Genomic DNA, 22,875 nt, shown 5'->3' with positions numbered 1-22,875 from the left:
ATTTCCTCCAACTTACATTTAATAGTTATCCTGACCTATATCAACAAGCTAACTTTATATACTTTGTTTGATAAAACAATATAAACTAATGCTATTCTTTTACATGCTATTTTAAGGCATTTATCTCTAGGAGTAAAATCATATTACTATCCTTTGAAACAAAACAAAGCAAAAATAGATGCCAACTAGTCTTTCAATTAAAAGAACATTAGAAAAAGCAAGGTACTAGACTAATCTTAATAGCCCGATGATTGTGTTATTGCCACAGAAAGAGTACAGTGACCTAGCTTGGGACAGGATATAGTGATAAAACATCCTCCCATCTCCAGAATAAAAGTTATTTCAAGACAAGTCAAGTAAGATAAAGTCACCTAAGAGAATCTGTAGACAGAATCTACTAAGGCCAACTAAAGAAAACGATGTTTTATCAATGACAGCTATATAATATTTAATCAAAGATTTAACCCAAATACATACCTGGTTGAAGACAATGGAACTTTGATTTAATGGTCTTCTCATGTTATAGATTTAAGATTATGTTATGGCATGAGATATCTAATATCCAACAGAATTAGAATCTTTAGTAACCTTATTGCTCAGGAAAGATTCATGGCTTTAAGTTTGTATTGATAACAAGGACAAAGCAAATTCCCATGAAATGTTTTCCCAGTGAGAATAAGTCCATAAGCCTGGGGACTCAGGACCATTGTCTTGGGTGATGAGGCTCAACTGGAATAACATAGTCAAAAAGACAATGTTCTACATCCTACTTTGGTGAGTGAAGATGAAAACTTGTGAGCAGCCATTTAAGGTTGGGTTAATTAAAGTTTATTGTGCCAACCAGGCCGATAAGCACATGTGGGGTTATTTGAAGGGAGAGATAAATGGCTCGCTGAGCCTTGCCTTTCTAGTTCTCGGGTGTCTTGCTTTCTGATGGTCGGACCAGGGGGCAGCTGCCTTAGCCAGTTCCCTGCTTCAGCTGGCAAGGTTCACTTCCTGCAAGACATCCCCGAGGAGAAGCCACATGGCCCTACCCTGATGCAGCGGTGGGTGCTGAAGCAGCTGTGTGGACACCCCTGCCAGCACTGATTCGTTCACTGATTTGGCTTTCCTCCTGCAATCGGTGTCATAGCGTGTGTTTTGTGAGAAAGAAGAGGACTTTGTGGGCTGGTGTCAGACTTGGGCTAATAAAATGTTGGACTTGCGGGCTTGGGCAGAACTGGGTTGGGATGTTTTCTTGGCATCCACTTACCCTTTATATAAAACTCTCTTATACATGAGTTTCTGTGGATTTGTTTCTCTAATGTACCCAGACTAACACAAAGGTGCAACTATTAGTCTCTCTCCATGTGGAGCAACAAAGAGTGAAAAAAATCAGAGACACATGGAAACACTTAGTCCAATGGACTAATGAATGGACCACACAATTCCCAGCCTTCATGACCCTGTGGCCAGAAGAACTAAATGGTGCCCAGCCACCACTGTCAACTACTCTAAAAAGGATCACAATAGAAGGTATTGGCTAAGAAAAACATGAAACCACACTTAAAAATCATTAAAAAAAAAAACAGGCTTATTGGTCTTATAGAGACTATAGAACCACCAAGACTATGGACCTTAGATACCCTTCAAACCTGGAACTGAACTCACTCTTGTGGGTCAACTTTCATCCAAACAATAAACTCTCAAAAGCCACTGCCATTGAGTGGAGTCTGACTCACATCAACCCTACAGAGTAGAACTGCCTCTGTGGATTTTGAGATTCCAACTCTTTAAGGAAGTAGAATATAAAGGCTTGTCTTTGTCCCACGGAGTTACTGGTGGATTCAAACTGCTGATCTTGTATTTAGCACCCCAATGAGTAACCCACTATGCTGAACAACAGATATGCCTCTGAGGTGGATCTGGACTCCTAAGAGCAGTCATCCATATGAGATTAAAAGGGGTGCATCTGCTTAGGGACAAGGCTCCCAAGGTGAGAAGGTATAGGAAAGAAGAACAATAGGAATGGTGAAGGAGGGGAACGTGGTAAGTGTGATGCTATATTGTGGGGATTGTACTCAATGTCCCCAACAGAATGTATATGAATTGTTGAATGGAAAAGCAATTTGCTCTGTAACCTTCCACCCAAATCAGAATAAAAAGTTAAAGAAAAAAAAGTTGACTCTAAAAATGGTCTCATTTGTTATACAGACGAAAGCAGACCTACCAGGCACACAAGCAAAGAAAGAAAGAAAAATACCCTTCCTACATGTACTTTACATTAGAGTAGTATTTCAGCAATCATCTACCAGTAAGAAGAAAAATACTTTTTAAAAATATTTACCACAAGCTTTAGAAGCAGCAACACAAATCTCTTCAGCCACATACTCCCCCATTGGGAAGCTCAGGTAGTCTTCTTCAGCTTTCCCCAGTGAGTGGTAAAGATACACCTGGAGGACAGGTTCCACCTGCTTCAGGGGATGTGCCGATCCAGGAATATCACCGTTCTGATGCACCGGAGATGCAGATGGTCCTTCCATGTCTGCCATTGTGAGGCAGGCCATTCCCATTCAGTGTCTTTTTCAGAACATTTGCCTGTAAAACAATAATACAATGTTAAAAATGAGAGTGGTATTACTAAGATGTCCTTCCCAAACAAGAAGTCTTCTTGACCAGCAGCCACTCTGTTGAATCCATTAAGTCAACACTATGTGTACATTTACGACAGGAATATGGAGTATGGCTGCAGCACCACAAACAGATTCGAGTTTTCTGTGGACAAGGACCATAAAACTCAAGTTTACAACCTAACTTAGGAACTCTACTATGGATATAAAAACATTAACAAAGTCAACAAGAGAAGGCATAAGGGCAGCATGGTTACTGAGCAAATGAATTACTCTGGCACCTGCTCATTGGAAAGTAACATTTCAAGGTGCATCTGAGGCATTTTACTGAGGAGGTCAGGTTTAAAAGTCAGCTTGAATCATGGGCTGGGTTTGGATGGAGGGAGTAGGGCAGACAGTCCAGGAGCAGAGGGCTGTGCTGTAGAGCCCCAAGGCAGAAAGTACAAGACATGCTCAGGAACTTTCAGGCTGAAGTGAAGTGTTTGAAATGTTATACCATTGAGAAAAGGACTTTTAAAAGGGATACATGTGCCAAGCTGTAAGTGACCTACCCAGTACGTGTGTTCCTCTGCCTCCTCGGTGAAGAACCCTAATATTGTTGGCAAACGAAATGTGCCCAACACCACCACAAAACAGTTCTACTTCTCTGCAGACAGCCATATGAAGTAGTTTCAGCAAATGAGGCTGAAAACAGGGTTCTGGGTCTTCTTCCAGTACTGTTCCTCAAGAGGCGGCTGATTTAAAAGGCTTTATCCTTCTTCCCTTTCACCTTCTTCCTATCTGAATTTAGGATCACCTGACAACCATAAAGCAACTTCAAGAAATGGGAGGCTCTCTCCTTAGGCAGTGAAACCAGGATCTGGGATCACCTACTACCAGACTTGCTAGGACATGCAAATGAATGCAATCCTCACAGTACAAAACACCAGGAGCCTGAGAGTTTGAGCAGAGAATAAGAACTACAAAAAGTGAGGTGATGAGCACTTAGAAGCCTATTACAACCAAGTGTCTGGGCAGCAGTTAAGAAGATCCTCAAGGAAGTGGCAGCAGTTGGCTGATTACAAGTGAGAGAACAGAGCAAGACGTGACACAACCTGGAAACTGAGGATGGGAAGGGAGTGAAAGACACAAAAACCAAACTCACTGCCATTGAGTCACTTCTGACCCACAGAGATTCTAGAGGACTAGGTGATCGAATGGCAGAGGGACAGTTTCAGCAGAACCTAGTTGGCAGCAGGGCATGAAGCTGGGATTTGCAAGGATTCATGACTAGAGATGAGCATTTCACGATGCCCTTCATCTAAACCATGAGCAGAACTAGGTGAAGGGAGAGAATGGAAATTAAAGCAAACAGATACACACAAGCACGTTATGGCCATTCCTCAAATTGTCTATCAATTTGTGGGTGCCCCAACCTAACCTACCTGGCTGGCTACCCACACAGAGGCCAGTGTAGGAAGGGCAGGCAGCATTTCTGCCCCTGGGAAGTCATCAGATACACTGCAGCCCTAGTCCAAAGTAGATGCTTGGTTCCATCCTGGTGTTCCCAAAACTGCTCATCTTTGTCTTCCAAACCCTGCTGCTTGAGCAAAGCTACGATGCCAAGTGACAGTTAGCAGGAGGTGTCTCTCTTGATGCCTACTTGGCGGAGCTGAAGGGCTGACAGGAAAAGCAGCAGCCTAGCTACAGGGCCTCTGCTCCCCAGCTCCAGACCAGTCTCTCCACAGGGACTCCACAAGCCCAATGCTGGAGCTCTGCCCGTTATTTTGCACTTCCAGCCCACAACTGTGTTCGGGTTGGTCAGTTCTCATCCAGACTATAATTGTGTGGTTGTTATGTTCCCTTTTTACACTGTATTTATGACACAACTAGGTAGTTTGGATTAGAAAGGCTGTTAAATGGAGGCCACTCCACTTTAAACGTACGTATGCCCACTTCAAAACATTGTTCAGTCGATGTGAGCTGAACTAAAATTAATCCAGTCTTTTAAAAAAAATTCACTAGTAAATTGCGTAAAAATCCAGGGCACTTACTACAAGTAAAAGAACTTATCATGGAAGCTGGCCACAAGTTCAACCCACAGAATCACATAGTAACAAACGGGCCATTTAAAATGATGATTTTTAAAAGACACAATCTATAATAGCCACAAAAACTATAGGGCATCTATAGATAAATACAATAAAAGATGCACAAGACTTAAATACAGAAAATATCAAACTTTATGAAGAGGCATTAAAAATGACCAAAATAACTCCATGTTTAACTGAAAAAAAAAAGAAAAACACGAAGTATTATAATAGCATACATTCTTCTCAGAAAAAATCTAGTTATTGCAATTCTAATTTTAAAATCTCAGCATGTTTTTCCAGAGAATCCAACAAGCTGGTTCTAGAATGCATAAAAGCCAGTAGTTTAATGCACTACCTGTGCAAATGTCCACACAGTAAAAAAGGTATTTCACATCTTAGCATTATTGTGAAATCATTTTAACTTCAGTAAGCCCTTGAATGAGTTTTGAAAAGCTGCAGGTAGCTTCCAGAGGCTACCTTTTGAGACGCACTGTTCTGTAACTGAGCAATTCTACTCCTAGTGACAACCCTTATGGAAACACACATCCATGTGCCAAAAGGCACACTCCAAGAATGTTCGATGTGCCTCCATTTGCAACAGTGGGAAACTGCAAGCAACCCAAGTTACCAGGAGAAGGGATAAACATCAGGGGCACACTCACACCAGAGATCAGGTTGTTATGTGAAATAGGGAAGGACCACCAAGGATTGCAAACTGGTGGGTAACTACATTGTAACAGACGTGCCAAAGTGCATTACAGGGCGGTCTCGCCAACATGGGAAAAGCTCCGCGGACTGCAGCTTTCCTAGTATACGTTTCCCAGGTAGGTGAGCATCTAGCAACTTGTTCTGAATTCAGTCAGTGGCATTGCCAGGGAAGGTTCTCTCTGGTCACAGTGAATTTTTTCATAAAAGAAGTTTCGCTCAAACCTCATTTTTTGTGATGGCTGATTTCAGAGGACAGCATGCGGCTGTGAAATTCTGTTTCCTGCTCAGGGGGAAAATGCCACAGAAACTGTTGTGATGTTGAACACAGCTTACAAGGACAGCACTATGGGAAAAACGCAAGTGTATGACTGGTTTTCTCATCTCAAAAAAGGTGAAATGTCAATTGATGACCAACCTCGTTCTGAACATCTGTCAACTTCCTGGAAGAAATGGCAGTGACTTGACGACATAGAAGAGGTGAAGAAAAAGTGAGGTTGGTGCTGTCAGCCATCCAAACAGATGAGTGTGAAGAATGCTTCCAAGAATGGAATTGCAGATTTGAAAATGTATTAAGTGTAATGGAGAGTACTTGAAAGGTAACAAGGTTGTTTTGTGAAAAAACATTTTTTTAAAGAAATACATAACTTTGAAAAAAATCCATTTGGGGGGAGGTACCACCTCATTTGTAACTGTCAAATCAAAGCATTACATAACTGCCAACCCACTGACAATCACAGTCCAGTCGAGTTCATACAAAACCCTAACCACCACAGCTAGCAGTAGGAGTTCACTCCTGCCAGACGCCCACCTTATGGTACGAAACAGCCGAATGGTAGATTTCTTACTATTGTCATCAATATGAAAGGTTGGATCATGAGACAGTCAATAAACGACAAGTAGGCATATTCTTCTGTTGTGTAAATAAATAAACTACAGCTTTATACAACATGGGTAAATCCTATAAAACAAAGCTGTGAAAATAGCAAAAAAAAGATTTTTATAAATCTCAAGAACAAACAAAACTGAATAGTATAATGTTTGGGGATATATAAATGTGTTTTATGGTTTGTTTTGTTTTGCTTATTTTAAAGGCAAAGAGTTGTTAAAATCCAGCAAAATAACTGCGTATTACATACAAAGGGATGCGTTAGCTGCGTATTACATACAAAGGGATGACAAAAGGAAAAGCACATGTGCAGTACATGTTGCCAAAAGGTTCTATTTCTTGAAATGGGTGGTAGTTTCATGGGTGTTCACGGTTGTTCTTTATAACATGAAGAGCATATTTATTCTGTTTTACAAATGGTTTTTCCCCTATATACAATGAAATCTTTGTACATATCCTGTGTTGCTATTCAATGAATTTGGACAAGTGCATAAATCTGCATATATTCTATCATGTTTTAGAGCATTGAAATCAAGCTTCCCCGTCAATCCCTGCTCTTAACGTCACAGCAGTAACCACTATTCTCACTTCCTCCCACGGACTATATTAGAGTCACTATGCTCATCAATTACCTCTTACCACTAGAACTTCTTAAAGATCTGTACAGCTTGTGCATTATTGTATACCTTGTTCTTAGAATTGTGCCTACCATGTGGAAGTTTTTGACTCAAAGGAGTAAATATGTTTTAAAAGAGTAAAAAGACAATGTAGTGAATTTCAATTAACTTGATTAATAAATTTTCTGAATAACTAACTAGTAAATGAGTGCTATGAATTTTAATCCACTTGTGTATCACAACACTTTTAAAACAAAACAAAATGCCATAAATACAAAATTTTTTAAGCTGGTCTTTATAAAATTCACTCATATACTATATAACCCTGAGAGAGACAACCATTTAGACCAGGGATCCTCAAACTACGCCCGCGAGCTACATGCAGCCTGCCGAGGACATTTATCTGGCCCGCCGGGTGTTTTTGCCCCATTTTGATTTTTACTTCAAAATAAGGTATGTGCAGTGTGCATAGGAATTTGTTCATAGTTTTGTTTTTTTTAACTATAGTCCAGCCCTCCAACGGGTCTGAGGGACAGTGACCTGGCCCCCTGTTTAATAAGTTTGAGGACCCCTTGTTAAGACCATGAAATACCTGCAAAGAAGTCTAAGGCTGTAGAAAAATCACCGAACCAGGAGTCAAGTGACAAAAATAACTTTTAATCCTTCCTACTACAAATGGGTTGTCTGACAATGAATCTCATCCTCCTCACTTCTAAAATGAAATGAACAAAATGAAGGAATGAATTCTCAGATGCTTCTTTTAGCTCTTAGGCATCTAGAATTTGCACTCAATTATTGTGTGACCTAAGTTCCAAAAAAGTTTAAAAAATGAAGTGCTATAAAAAAGACCATTTCAGGAAGTAGCATATGAGCAAGAACCAATGGTGCTAAAGGAAGAAGTTCAAGCTACACTGAAAGCATTAGCCAAAAAGAAAGCCTCAGGAATTGATGGAATATCAATGGAAATGTTTCAACAAGCTGATGAGGCACTAGAAGTACTCATTCGTCTATGGCGGCATATTTGGAAGACAGCTTCTTGGTCAACTGACTGGAAGGGATCCATATTTGTACCTATTCCAAAGAAAGGTGACCCAACAGAAAGCTCAAACTATAGAAAAATATTACTGATAACACATTCAAGTAAATTTTGCTGAAGGTCATCCAACAGCTGCAGCCAGTACATTGGCAGGGAGCTGCCAGAGGTCCAGGCAGAGATTCAGAAGAGGACATGGAACTAGGGTTATCATTGCTGATACTCGATGGATCTTGGCTCAAAGCAGAGAACACCAGAAAGATGTTTACTTGTGTTTTATTGACTATGCCAAGACAAGCAACTGTGTGAATCATACTAAACTCTCAACAGCCTTGAGAAGAGAGGAAATTCCTAAACGTTTCACTGTGCTCCTGCAGAACTTGTATATGGATCAAGAGGCAGTTCTGCAGAAGGAATAGCCGGATGCTGCATGGTTTAAAATCCGGGAAAGTGTGCTAAACTTGTTCAATCTGTATGCTAAGCAAAGCATCAAAGAACCTGGCTTATCCGAAGAATGTGGCATCAGGATTGGAGGAAGGCTTATTAAAAACCTGCGCTACACAGATGACACAACCTTGCTAGCTGAAAGTGAGGAGGACTTGAACTTGTTGATAAAGATCAAGGATTACAGCCTTCAGTATGGATTATAACTCAATGTAAAGAAGACCAAATCTTCACAAACGGAGCAACAGGTAACATCATGATAAATGGAGAAAAGTTTGAAGTCAAGGATTTCACCTTGCTTGGAAACACAATTAGTATTCATGGAAGCAGAGTCGAGAATCCCAAGATGTGTTTTGCATTGGATAAATCAGATGCACAAGACCACGTTAGAGTGCTGAAAAGGAAAGATGCTACTTTGGGAACTAAAGTGCACCTGACCCCAATCATGATCTTTTCAACTGGCTCATATGCATGTGAAAGTTGAACAGTAACAAAAGAAAACCAAAGAAGAACTGGATGCATTTGAATTGCGGGGCTGGAGAATAGTGAAAGTGCCATGGCCACACCAGTCTGTCTGGGAAGAAGTAGGGTCAGACTGTTCCTTAGAGAGCGAGACTTCGTCTTACATGTTTTGTCAGAAGAGATCAGTCCCTGGAGGAGTACATCATATTTGGGAAAGTGGAGGAGCAGCAACAAAGAGGAAGGTTCTTAAGGAGATGGACTGACACCGTGGCTGCAACAATGGGTTTAAGCATAGAAACAATTGTGAGGATGGTGCAGGACTGGGCAGTGTTTCATCCTATTGTGCAGACTGTCACTGTGGGTTGGAAAGACTCGAAGGTACAGGAGAGAATGGTCATGATTATTAAAAACAAAGGATTTAAGAGTTTCACAGAAAAAAATTAAGACACAGGCTGATCCTGAAAGGAAAAACAAATTTAGGCAAGTAAAGAAAATAGAAGACAGGCATTATTGACAGGGAGAAAAGCATGAAAAACAAGAAAAGAAGAATGCGCACAGCATGTTCCTGGAGCCAAGTGGAGACAAGTTTGGCTGGATTGGTACGTTCACATAGGTCAGGACATATAAACTTTTCCCCAAATGGTAGTGAAGCAGTCTGAAGAAGTATACCAGAACATAAAATATAATTGAAATGCTGTATTTTACCTTTCTTCTCATGTAATTTTGCATTCCCCTCCAAAATACATCCATTTTTATTATTTTTTGTAATGTACTGAATTTTGAGATGCTGAGCAGACACTCTGCTTTCCTCCAGCTGCTCATGTTCCACTTTGATAAGCTTAGACACGGGTGAAGTGAAATGCAAGTGACTTTTATATTCTGCTCTAAAGACTACTCCATTTTGAAACGTACTTCTCTCACACACACAAAGATAACCAAGGTTATTGGAGGAACGTGCTATGAACTGTTTTCCTCCTGAGCAGAAAAGAAGAAAATGAATAGGGAAGCTTCATAAACATATTCATACTCTGAGATAAGGAAAGGTTTGGTCAACATTCCTTCCTCCCTTCCTTCCGCCTCTCCATCCACTCACCAACATACACCCATAGTTCCACTTCCCAGTCCATTTCTTTTCTTCACCTCCACTATGAACATCATGCACGTAAAAGCCCCTATCCCGCTCCTGAACCAGTGTACATCCTCCTAACTATTTTGTGAGTCCATTTCATCTCCAACGGCTTGATTTCCACACAGGACCCACAACCCTCTTTCTAAAATGTAACTCAAAGTCTGCTCTTCATATTTTCTGAAAATTCTCATGGCTTTCCCACTGTAAGTAGACTAAATGTCTAGGAGTCCCTGTTACACCTCCCACCCCGGGGCACACAACTCCTTGGTGTTCCTTCCATCAACTCAATATGGGCTCCAGGGGTTTATCACTCAATACAGGACCTCATCCACCTTGTCCAACATCTATTCTCAGCAGCTACAAAAGTGATAAAACACAGATATTCATAATTATTTAATGAATGAACACCATGTTCAGAAAATTGCCTTATGATTTAAAACAATATAACTAAGGGCATTCGACATGTAGAAAGCTCTTGAGATTGGGTCACAAAACAAGATTGGCTTGGCTGCCTTACTGAAAAGTGCTGAATAGTCATGAGCACTCCCTTTTTGCCCCAAACGCCAGTGAAATGGTAAATAGTAATTTAAAAAATAGTAACTTAAAAAATAAAATATGACAGTTTTAAGCTTAGCTATCAATCTCAAATTCCAGAGATAGTAACAAAAAGTAACTGACAAAAAATAAGGCAAAATAAAGATCTTCACAGATAAATGAATGATGAAAGAATACATCAGCAAGCCTATTAATACAAGAAAATCCACAGTAAATTCTTTGGATTAGAGGGAAATGACAGAGATAAAAATACAAATTTAAAAAAATACAAATTTATAGTAAGGAATGAAGATCTCCATGAGTAGTTTAAATACGTGGTTAATTTCAACAGACTATTGCTTCTTTTCTTCAGTGATTTAAAAGACAGTTGCTTAAACTATCAGTATTAATAATGCATGGTGGACTACAGTGAGATAGACAACAATAGTCAAAATTATGGAATGGAATGAAATGGAAAGACTATGTGAAAAATCCATGACTACTCTGACAAGTGCACAGAACTGGCCTGAGGTGATCAGCAATCAACAGTAGATGAAGTTGAAATGACCAAGAAACTAACTCAAATCCCGCCCACAAAGGAACCAGAGCAGAGCCAATAAGCAGACGGACGCTCCATAAAGCATGCACAGGATTCCACAACATAAGAGCACGTTCGGGCACAGGCACACAAAGGTATAAAAAGTATGCCAAATAAGCAAGGATCATCCTGGGGAGGGAGTGAAAAGAGAATAAAGGGAGGTTAAAATGACACACAGAACCAATGGGAAAAGGAACAGAAAATAAAAAAATAAAAAGCAGTCACCTCTGAGGGATTTAGTAAAACTGAAAACATAACCCATCACTAGATGGCCCGGAAAAAGATACCGAGAATGAGAATTTTCACAAAGGAAAAATTGATGGCAATTCAACTAATGAGTTAAGTGATACAGCTGAATAAATCGATTTGGAGGATTAAATGTAGTAATTTGGAAGATAAAGTCAAAACAAGCTCCTAGTTTCTTATATTAAAAAAATCAAAACATTTACATAAAAGTGGAATTAAAAGATAAGGGCATTTTCCAACAAACTTTCTGAAGTACATCGTTCCCCTGAGCAAGAATCTATAAAATACACACAATCAATCCAGGGGAAAAGAAAGAGAAAACAGAGCGGAAAAAGATACACATTACTGGTGTTACAAATGCCTGGGTTCATCTTAAAAGGATCTCCTGAATGGCCACTCAAAGCCTACACACTTGCAAGTCACAGGGAGAGTCACAAAGAGAAGGGGAAAAACCCGCTAAGTCCCCTGTGATCCTCTCCTCAGCTTCTGTCCGTGCCCATGCCCACAGACTGATGCACAGTACTCCCCAACAGGCCCTCAGTACTGCTCACCAGTCAATCTACCCTTCCTTCGTCCATTTATCCTCCTGCTCTCTCAAACAATTACCTCCAACCTTCTCCTTTCTCCATAGTCACCAAAACTACCACCCCCGTCCTTACTCTCCACTTCCTGCTTTTCAAAGACACATGCAATCAAAGATCACATAACCTTTTCAAATGCAGGTGGAATTACTTCTGAATGGAGACCACATGAAATTCTCAACAAATACTAGAGAAATAAAATCATACAGAGTATGATTCATATCCAAAGGATAAAAAATTGGGTAAATAATCATTTCATCTATTTACAACCTGTACTAGTGACTGAAGGAGCCCTGGTGGCACTGTGGGTGAAGTACTGGATGGCAAACCAGTCAGCAGTGCAAACCCAAACACACCAGAGGGAGTAAGATGAGGGTGTCTGCTCCCATCAGGATTTACCGTTTGGGGAAGGCCTAAGAAGCAACTTTAATCGGTCTGATGTAAGGTTGCTGAGTCAGAATCAACTCAATGGCAGTGGGTTTTATTACTGAATCAACATTGTATAAAGCACTGCTAGCTTGTATAATTTTCTGTGATTATGAAGCAATAATAGCATTAAGTATTAAGGAAAGATGTGTAAATCAGCATTATTATGACCCATTCTTTTTACTCTCTAAACACTCAACAGTTTGATGAGAACTCTTCTAATTATAAAGAACAGTAAATTAGAAAATATAGCATATTTGATGATATATAAAATTCTGTACATTCAAACTCTCATTAAGACTTAACCCCCAAAATATATGCATCATTAAAAAGGAGAAACTTCATACTTTGAACATTATTTGCCAAAGGCACCTAAAAATCTCATATAGAACACATAACCACTAAAAAAAAGAATCACAATGTCTATTTATTACCTATTATGTTCTCTGACTGCAGTGGAATTCAAATTAGATTGCAGTAACAGAAAAATACTTAGGAAAAAACCTCCCACATTTTAAAAAATGAAGTAATATGCTTTTAAATAACCCTTGGGACAAAGGAAAAGTTCTGAAATTCTTTGGGCTCATTGATAATGAAAACCCAAGTGACAGGCAGTGAAAGTATTTATAAGGAAATTTACAGTGTCAAATTTTAGAAGAAAGATTAAAAAGTATGCTATAAATACTCACTTCAGACTAGAAAAAGAATAACAAATTAGCTCAGGGGCACAGAAAGAAACCACTGAAGAGCATAAATCAGTGAAAAACTGAAAAACAAACCAGAAAAGCAAAGTCAGCAAAGTTGGGTATTTTGCTTAAGTATTAATAAAATGTAAGGTCATCATCTTAAGTCTTCTTCGGACACCGCCTCAGGCAGGCAGAGCAAAAAAATAAAATAAAATAAAATGTAAAAAACCCTAAAGACTAACACAGAGAAAACATTTAATTACCAATTTCGGGGATGAATGAAAAAGTAGCCATCAGTACAAATGTTTACAACATAAAAGCTCTAAGAATACTAGAAATGGGAGGAGATGAGTCAGTCAGGGTGCAGTATAGCAGCGATGAAACAGGCCACTTTCCTCTAGTTCTTGAATGCTTCCCCACCACCACCATCCACTATCATGATCCCAATTCTACCTTCCAAATCCGACTAGACCAGAGCAAGTACACTGGTACAGATAAGAACTGGAAACACAGGGAATCCAGGACAGATAAACCCCTCAGTCAGGACCAATCATGAGACTAGCAATACCAGGAGGGTAAGGGGCAGGTGGGGGAAAATAAGGGAAACCAATCAAAATTATCTACATATAACCCCCTCCCTGGGGGACGGACAACAGAAAAGTGGGTGAAGGGAGACATCAGTCAGTGTAAGACATGAAAAAAAAATTTATAAATTATCAAGGGTTCATGAGGGAGAGAGGGAGTGGGGGAAATGAGGAGCTAATACCAAGGGCTCAAGTAGAAAGAAAATGTTTTTAAATTGATGATGGCAACAAATGTACAAATGTGCTTGATACAATAGATGTATGTATGGATTGTGATAAGAGTTGTACAAGGCCCCAATAAAATTATTTTTTTAATACTAGAAACATTATCCAATAAATTTGTAAATCCTGAAGAAATGAACAAGTTTTTTTAAAAACCTACCAAACTGACAAAATACAAAACTTGAATAATTCTATATTTCATTAGCAAACTGAATAATCTTAAATTTTCCTTACAAAATAATCCAGTAACAATGATGTCGCTGGTAGATGGCGCCAAATATAAGAGGTAGTAATCAACAAGACTACACAAAACCTTCCAGAAAATAGGAAAGAGAAAATACTTTTTCATGTTGAGGAGAATACACAGGTAATTTCAAAACAGCAAAAAGACATGACAAGCAAATTTCAGGTGAATCTCGTGAACATATGATGTGGGGTGGGAACTAACCCAGTTTACTTTAGTACTAACAAATAAAATCCTGCATATATTAAAAGAATAAATCTTATCCAAGTGATTTATCACTATGTCAACATTCAAAAATTGATCAATGAAATTTGCCACATGATAACTGAGTAAGTGAATAAATTCAGCAACACATGATCATTTCATAGATGCAGATACTGCCACTAATAAAATCCAACAAAGATTCATCATTAAAAATTCTCAGCCAACTAGGAATGCAAGCAAATTTCCTCATTCTCATAAAGGTTAACTACACAAAACCTTTAGTTAATATCAAACTTAATGGTGAAATAGTAATCTCATTCTTCCTAAATTAAAGAACTTAACAAGGATGTCTAAACCACTTCTACTCAAAATTGCACTGAAAGTTTGGCCAGTGCAATATGCAAGAAAAAGAAAAGGTATGAAAACTACAACAGGAAGAAACAAACCTATCACTGTCCGCAGCTGATGTGATTGTATATATAATCTAGAAGAATCTACCAAATACTAAGGGAATTTATTAAGTCCACTGACTATAAAAGTCAACCTACAAGCTCCATTGTATTTCCATATACCAGAAGCAAGCAATCAAAAATAAATGTCTTAAACAATATCATGTATAATAGAAATAAATTATTAAATACCTAATGAATCTTCTGAAAAACCTGTAAGAACTCTGCACTAAAAACGAGGAAATAGTAAGAGCCATTTAAATAAATGGAGATAGATTATGTTAGTACGCAATGTCAATGAAGATAGGAAAATTCAGTATCATTCAGATAACTGAATTCAGTTAATTTTTCCCCAAATTGATGTATCAATTTGATACTGTCCCAAATAAAATCCCACTGTCAATTTTGTGAAAATTGAAAAGATGATCCTAAAATCTATATGGAAAGCAAAGGACTTAGTTAACAACAACAAACACAATCTTGAAGAGCAAAGTTGGAAAACTTACAATGTCAGATAGCTAGACTTTCTGCAGAGTTAGATTAAGTCAGGTTGGCGTTGTACAAAGATGGCGGGTGGGGGTTGGGAAGCTCACATAACCCGGAACTCACTGCCATGGAGTTAATTCTGACACACTAGCAACCCTACGGAGGGTTCCCAGAGCTGTGAATCTTTCATCTTTATAGGAGCTGACAGCTCAGCCCCCCGCACCCCTGCATAGAGAGAGGCTCATGGGTTTGAACAGTCCAATGCTCATCCAGCAGCATCACACGAGTTTCTGTTTTCATGCGGTTTGCTGGGTCAACTGGCTACAAATTGGGAGGGGAGGGGGAACCATGACCTTTACTTACTTGATTGGGTTTTTTTGTTATCATTTTATTAGGGACTCATACAACGCTTATCACAATCCATACATACATCAATTGTGTAAAGCACATTTGTACATTCATTGCCCTCATCATTCTCAAAACATTTGCTCTCCACCTAAGCCCCTGGCATCAGGTCCTCATTTTCCCCCTCCCTTCCCATTCCCCCCTCCTTCATGAACCCTTGATAATTTATAAATTATTATTTTGTCATGTCTTGCCCTGTCCGACATCTCCCTTCACTCACAGTTCTATTGTCCGTCCCCCAGAGAGGAGGTTATATGTAAATCCTTGTAATTGGTTCCCTTTCCAACCCACCTTTAATTCATACATAAAAATCAATGTGAGATGGATAATCAACCAATAAGGCAATTCATGAGGAAATTCCATTATCTTTTCATTTCATTTTCCATGAACTGTTAAAAGTTTCTTTATTTAATATGCCTTCAGAAAAAAATTGGTGACAAACCTAATGACATCTCTTAAACAGAACATAAAAGTATTAGGCATAAAGGAAAAGATTTATACCCTAGACTTCTTAAGTGTATATGGATGTACTAACTGCTGCAATAAAGCAAAAATTGTAAAGGGATAAACAATTAGGAATTATAATACACATCTCCTAGGAATGAACAAAAATCAAACCAATTTGAAAATCAGCAGGACAAAACTATAACAAAAGGGAAATTACAGAGACCTTGGAAAGTTGGTACCAGTGGAGGAAAATCTTTAACAACTTCCTCTCACACCATACACAAAAAAATTAGCTAGAATGAGCCAAACCTCTAAACATGAAAGTTAAAACTATCAAACTTCAGAAGAAAACATAAGGCCCTCATCTACTAAACCTAGAGCTTTCTCATTCTCATAAAGGATAACTACACAAAGCTAATATCATGCTTAATGGTGAGACAGTAATCTCATTCTTCCTAAATTAAAAAAAAAACAACCTAAAGCTTCTTTGAGAATGGTTTGAGGAAAAGTATAAAATCTATTATTAAAGCTGCTGGGAATAACTAAACACAGTTTCTTACTATTCATATTCATCGAGAGCCTTCATTTAAGAGAAAAACGTGGGTAGGTGAATGCAGGGAGTTAAGTTTCTTATACATCTGTCCTTGGGTTTATAATGCTGTCAAAGATCATTGGTTGGGCTTTGACCTGCCTTGTTAAACACCTCACAGAGATTTAACAATTTACTATGCAAATAAGATACACAACACCATTGCAGGAATTGGAAGCAGACTGCCACATTTTTTCTCCACGAAGTGGCCGGCAGGTTTGCATTGACCTTTCAGCTAGCAGCTCAGAAGTATAACCACTGTACCACTTAGGCTCCTACCTCTACGCCTATGGTTATAATTCCATTTAAGAATAGACTATCTGCGTGGCACCCCATCAGACTTGACTGGAAAACACTCATAAAGGTCAACAAACAGACCTTGAATTATTCATAGACTTTTCTTTTTTTTTGTCATTGGTTGTTGCTGTTGTTGTTTTTTCTTTTGTTGCTTTGCTTTTTTCTGTCTTGTTTTTGTGCATATTATTATTTCTGCATGTCTATCTAGATAAGATAGGCAGGATAAACCAGCCAGAGGAGAAAACGACAGGACCAACGGTCCTGGGGGGACATGGGAGAAGGGGAGGCAGGGGAAAGGAAGTGGGTGTTAACAAGCCCAGGGATAAGGGAACAAGAAGTGATCCAAAATCAATGGTGAGGAGGGTGTAGGAGGCCTGGTAGGGCTTTATCAAGAGCAGTGTACCCAAGAGGAATTACTGAAACCCAAATGAAAGCTGACCATGATGGTGGGACGAGAGGAGAGTAAAAGGAAATATAGGAAAGACCAAGGAGACAAAGAGCATTTATAGAGGTCTAAATACAGGCATGTACATATGTAAATATATTTATATATTTCGATGGGGGGGGGACTAGGTCTATTACATATAATTAGAGGTTTAGTATTAAGGTAACAGATGGATATTGGGTCTCCACTCAAGTACTCCCTCAAGTCAAGAAAACTTTGTTTAATTAAACTGGCATTCCATGATGCTCACCTTCCCAACACAATCACTGAAGACAAAATGGGTGCATAAGCAAATGTGGTGAAGGAAGATAATGGTGCCCAGCTATCAAAAGATATAGCATCTGGAGTATTGAAGGCTTGAAGATAAACAAGTGGCCATTCAGCTGAGAAGCTACAAAGCCCACATAGAAGAAGCACACTAGCCTGTGTGATCATGAGGTGTCAATGGGATCAGGTATCAGGTATCAAAGACCCAGAACAAAAAAAAAAAAATTCATTGTGAATGAGGGGGAGTGCGGACTGGAGACCCAAAGCCCATCTGTAGACAATTGGGCATCCCCTTACAGAAGGGTTATGGGGAATTGAGCCAGTCAGGGTGCAGCATAGCACCGATGAAACATACAACTTTCCTCTACTTCTTGAATGCTTCCTCCCCCCACTATCATGACCCCAATTTTACCTTACAAACGTGGCTAGACAAGAGCATGTACACATATATGGATAAGAGCTGGAAACATGGGGAATCCAGGACAAATAAACCCGTCAGGGCCAATATAGAGAGTACCTATACCAGGCGGGTAAGGGGAAGGTAGGTAGAGGACAAAAGGGGGAAGCGATCACAATGACCTACCTATAACTCCCTCCCAAGAGGATGGACAACAAAAAAGTGGGTGAAGAGAGACATTGGACAGTGTAAGACAAGACAAAATAATAATTTATAAATTATCAAGGGTTCTTAAGGGAGGGAGGGAGGGAGGGAAGGAGGGTGGGAGGGGAAAAATGATGAGCTGATACCAAGGGCTCAAGTAGAAAGAAAATGTTTTGAAAATGATGATGGTAACAAATGTAAAAATGTGGTTGACACAATGGGTGGATGTATGGATTGTGATAAGAGTTGAGCGAGAAGGAAGGGGGAGTGGGGAGGGAGGGGGAAAATGAGGAGCTGATGCCAAGAGCTTAAGTGGAGAGCAAATGTTTTGAGAATGATGAGGGCAACGAATGTACATATGTGCTTTACACAATTGATGTATGTATGGATTGTGGTAAGAGTTATATGAGCCCCCAATAAAATGATTTAAAAAAATAAAGAGTTGTGTGAGCCCACAATAAAATGATTTAAATAAATAAATATTAAAATGGGGAAAAATGAATAGACTATCTTTTGCTGTATTAATAAAACAAGATCAATACAGGGTGGTTTTTGAGTCAATCACTTTTGAGATATGAGACTAAAATACGCAAGGAAAGCAGAGATAAGGAATGAGAGATGTTAAGTCACATACAGATCACCCAGTAGCAAAACCTCCAAGAAACAAAGAGCTTCCTCCCAAGGTGACAGAGAAAGCCTGCCCCTAAAACCAGCACCTTGAATTTTGACTTTCAGCCTCTGAACTGTGAGGCAATAAACTGCTGTTTATTAAAGTCACGCACTTGTGGTAGTTCTATTACAGCCGTCCTAGGTAACTAAGATGAACAGTTTCCTATCTGAATAGGTACCTAAGGTTGGCTTAAGTAAGGTGACTGCTACCAAGAGGACTGGTTAGCTCCTTATAAAAGAGCCACCCCAACTCCACAGAGGTTGATAGGGACTCACTACATCAAGAAAGAACCTGGAGTGGAGTATGTCCTTTGGACCAAAAGTCCCTGGTGCTGAGAACCTCCTAGACTCAAAACAAGAAGTGAAAGGCAGGACAAGACTGCTGCAGAGAGCAAAAACATCATGAGAGAACAGAAATTGGGTGACAGGCACAAATCAGCTGTGATGGGCTTTCCAGCACATAGAGCTAGGCAGCTGCAGAGGGCTTGACAAGGCCAATGCCAACGCAGAGAGCAAGAACTGAGCTCCTGCAAAAAGAAGGCAAGTAAGCAGAATAGGGAGCCTCTGGCCACTGGTCAGCAAAGATAATGAGCAGGCCCGAGCAGGCCCAAGCAGGGCAGAGGCCAAGAGTGAGGCCTCATGACTGGCTCAGCTGAGAATGAGGCCTGGTAATGTGGGCCAGGCCAAGAAGAAGCTGACAGCTGTCTTGGTTGGAAGCTGTCCTGACTGAAGAGCTGTATCCTGTCTCTTGAATTATTCCTGTTCCTTCTAAGGTGATCCTGATCCTGAGTTGTATCTGGTTTCTTCCCTAGTAAGCCCTGTAATTGTGAATGTGATCTGTGAGTTGTGTGTGGCCACTGCAATGAATTACTAAACCCCAGCAGAGAGGCATGGTGGGGTCAGCCAGTGCTGGAATTGGTAACACACACACAAAAACAACTTGGGGAATGAAGGTATGCCTGATCTCTACCTCACAGGGATCACCTCTGTGATCACCTTGATTCTCCTCTGATGCTACTAGACTACGGGGTAAATTACATTTTATGTGAATTATGTCCCAATAAAGCTGCTTTAAAAAAAAAACAGGACTAAACCCACTGTTGTCATTTGCTTCCTTCAATCTAACACCTAGTTCACAGTGACCCCATGCACAATGGGATTGGGCCCTTGTGATTCATTTTTTAGAAGACGATCGTTGGCCTTTCTTCCTGGTCTTAGTCCAGAAGTCTCAGTGAGACCTACTTTGCGTGACTGCCTCCGTGACCTTTTGTGGCTCTGACCTCTTTTCATTTCTGTGCTATGCTTGTTGGTCTCTGCAAACATTTAGCGACCTAAACTTAGTTCACTTTGGGCAAATCATATCTAATGCAATACCTTCCTAAGCTGGAATCAAACATCCAAGTATGAAGAGAGCCAAGAAAAATTACAGAACACCAATTGCACAAGGGCAGAGACAGGCCAACTTCAGCTTGTCAATGGTAATGAGAACATTATGTTTTCAACAGAAATCAGTGAATAAAAATTTTGTATTAACTTTTAAGCAACTGTTTTTTCAAAAGGTGTGAGATCTTTCCAGTCAAATATCATTTCCCATTGTAATGACAAAGAAATGCTAAACCACAGCTGGAATGTCAGGGTGCTACAGAGCAGTATGCCCATTCTTCTGAGTCTCTTCATTCCTCAAAGGCCACGCTAACCCTTGAGGAATGATAACTAGAAGGTAATTTGGAGAAGGTACAGTATTACTTTCTTTTTGCCTCACCTATGTTTGACTTAGGAGCACTGCTGGTGTAGTGGGTATGCATTGGGATGCATAACCGTAATGTCAGCAGTTTGCACCTACCAGCTCTCCTCTTAAGACTGGGCTTTCTGGCATGGAGTAAGGAACCAGTGGAGAGGTCTGAGGGGCTGGCCCCAATCCCAACTAGGTAGACACCTGCCCCTCCCCCAGAAGAATTTATTTCAGAGGACAGCACTGAATCTGTAACTCCAGGAGAGGGACATGTCTCGTGGGAGCACACAGGAGCAGATGAAGGGGGAGGAGGAGAGAGTGTAGCTCATCCTGACTCACCAGGCCTTGAGGATGATGTTCCTGCTCAGAGCAGCCAGTCCACAGGGAGGACCCCATGGCCAGCCCCACTATGAGACATGACGTCCCCACTTTGAGACACGATGTCCCTCACTGACCCATAGCCCTACAGGGGACAACACTGGAGACACAGTGTGGGAATTGCGCCCGATCTGATCCCACCACATCGAGGCAAAACACTAAGAGGGTGCAACAGAACAGCAAGGTTATGGAGCAGTGAGGTCCCCAGGGAATGCCAAAGGTGGACTTTGGGGCCAGGGCTTGGTGCCCCAACAGACTAGACTGGAAAACACTCCTAAAGTCCAACAAACAGTCCTTGAACTAACTACAAGCTTTTCTTTCTTGTTGTGTTTTGTTTTGTTGTCACTGGTTTGTTGTTTTCATTTTGTTTTATATTGTTGCTCGGTTTTGCTCTGTCTTGTTTTTGTGCATGTTATTATCTCCACGGGTCTGTCTAAATAAGATAGGCTGGATGAACAATCTGGAGGAGAAAACAATGGGACCAACAGTTCCAGGGGGACATGGGAAGTGGGGGGGCGGGGAGGAAGTGGTGTTAACCAACCCAGGGACAAGGGAACAACATCCAAATCTGTGGTAAGGAGAGTGTAGGAGGCCTGGTAGGGCGTGATCAAGGGTAATGTAACCAAGAGGAATTACTGAAAATCCAAATGAAGACTGAGCATGATAGTGGGACAAAAGGAAAGTCAAAGGAAATAGAGGAAAGAGCTAGGAGGCAAAGGGCATTTATAGAGGTCTAAATAAAAGTATGTACATATGTAAATATATTTATATATAAGGATGTGGAAATAGATCTATGTGCATATATGTATAGGTTTAGTATTAAGGTAACAGATGGACATTGGGCCTCCACTGAAGTACTCCCTCAATGCAAGAATACTTTGTTCTATTAAACTGGTATTCCATGATGCTCATCTGCCTGACACAATCGCTGAAGACAAAGTGGGTGAATAAGCAAATGTGGTGAAGAAAGCTGATGATGCCATCTAGCTCAGAAGCAACAAAGTCCACATGGAAGAAGCACACCAGCCTGCGTGATCACGAGATGCCAAAGGGATCAGTTACCAGGCATCAAAAAAAAAAAAGTCCTATCATTGCGTGCTCACCTCCCTGATACGATCACTGAAGACAAATGGGTGCCTAAACAAATGTGGTGGAGAAAGGTGATGGTGCCCAGCTATCAAAAGATACAGCATCTGGGGTCTTAAAGGCTTGAAGGTAAACAAGAGGCCATCTAGCTCAGAAGCAACAAAGCCCACATGGAAGAAGTACACCAGCCTGTGTGATCACGAGGTGTCGAAGGGATCATGTACCAAGCATCATCAGAACAAAAAAATCACATCATTGTGAATGAGGGGGCAGTGCAGAGTGGAGACCCAAAGCCCATTTGTAGGCCACTGGAGATCCCCTACAGAGGGCCTCAGGGAGGAGACAAGCCAGTCAGGGTGCGATGTAGCAACAATGAAAAACATACAACTTCCTCTAGTTCCTAAATGCTTCTTCACACCCCACCCCACCCCCATTATCATGATCCCAATTCTACCTTACAAATATGGCTAGACCAGAGGATGTATACTGGTACAAATAGGAACTGGAAACACAGGGAATCCAAGGCAGATGATCCCTTCAGGACCAGTGGTGAAGGGAGACGTCGGACAGTGCGAGATATGACAAAATAATAATTTATAAATTATCAAGGGTTCATGAGGGAGGGGGAGCAGGGAGGGATGGGGAAAAATGAGTAGCTAATGCCAGGGGCTTAGGTGGAGAGGAAATGTTTTGAGAATGATGAGGGCAATGAATGTACAAATGTGCTTTACACATTAAA

At 40.3% G+C, this 22,875-nt stretch overlaps 1 protein-coding gene across 2 annotated transcripts in view; it reads right to left on the bottom strand.

The window, feature by feature from the left end:
• The window catches only part of JAK2 (Janus kinase 2), a 96,868-nt gene that overhangs the window by 61,364 nt on the left and 12,629 nt on the right, over window positions 1–22,875 (bottom strand). For both annotated transcript variants that reach the window (XM_075559887.1, XM_075559886.1), the window contains one exon: window positions 2,327–2,577. In XM_075559887.1, coding sequence (XP_075416002.1) covers window positions 2,327–2,552 — 226 coding nt within the window. In that variant the 5' untranslated portion in view covers window positions 2,553–2,577. The remainder of the gene's footprint in view (window positions 1–2,326; window positions 2,578–22,875) is intronic.

This window comes from Tenrec ecaudatus, chromosome 10, assembly GCF_050624435.1.
Source record: "Tenrec ecaudatus isolate mTenEca1 chromosome 10, mTenEca1.hap1, whole genome shotgun sequence".
Taxonomy (NCBI): Eukaryota; Metazoa; Chordata; class Mammalia; order Afrosoricida; family Tenrecidae; genus Tenrec; species Tenrec ecaudatus.
The sequence above is the reverse complement of the archived record's forward strand: the minus strand, read 5'-3'. Positions and strand labels throughout refer to the sequence as shown.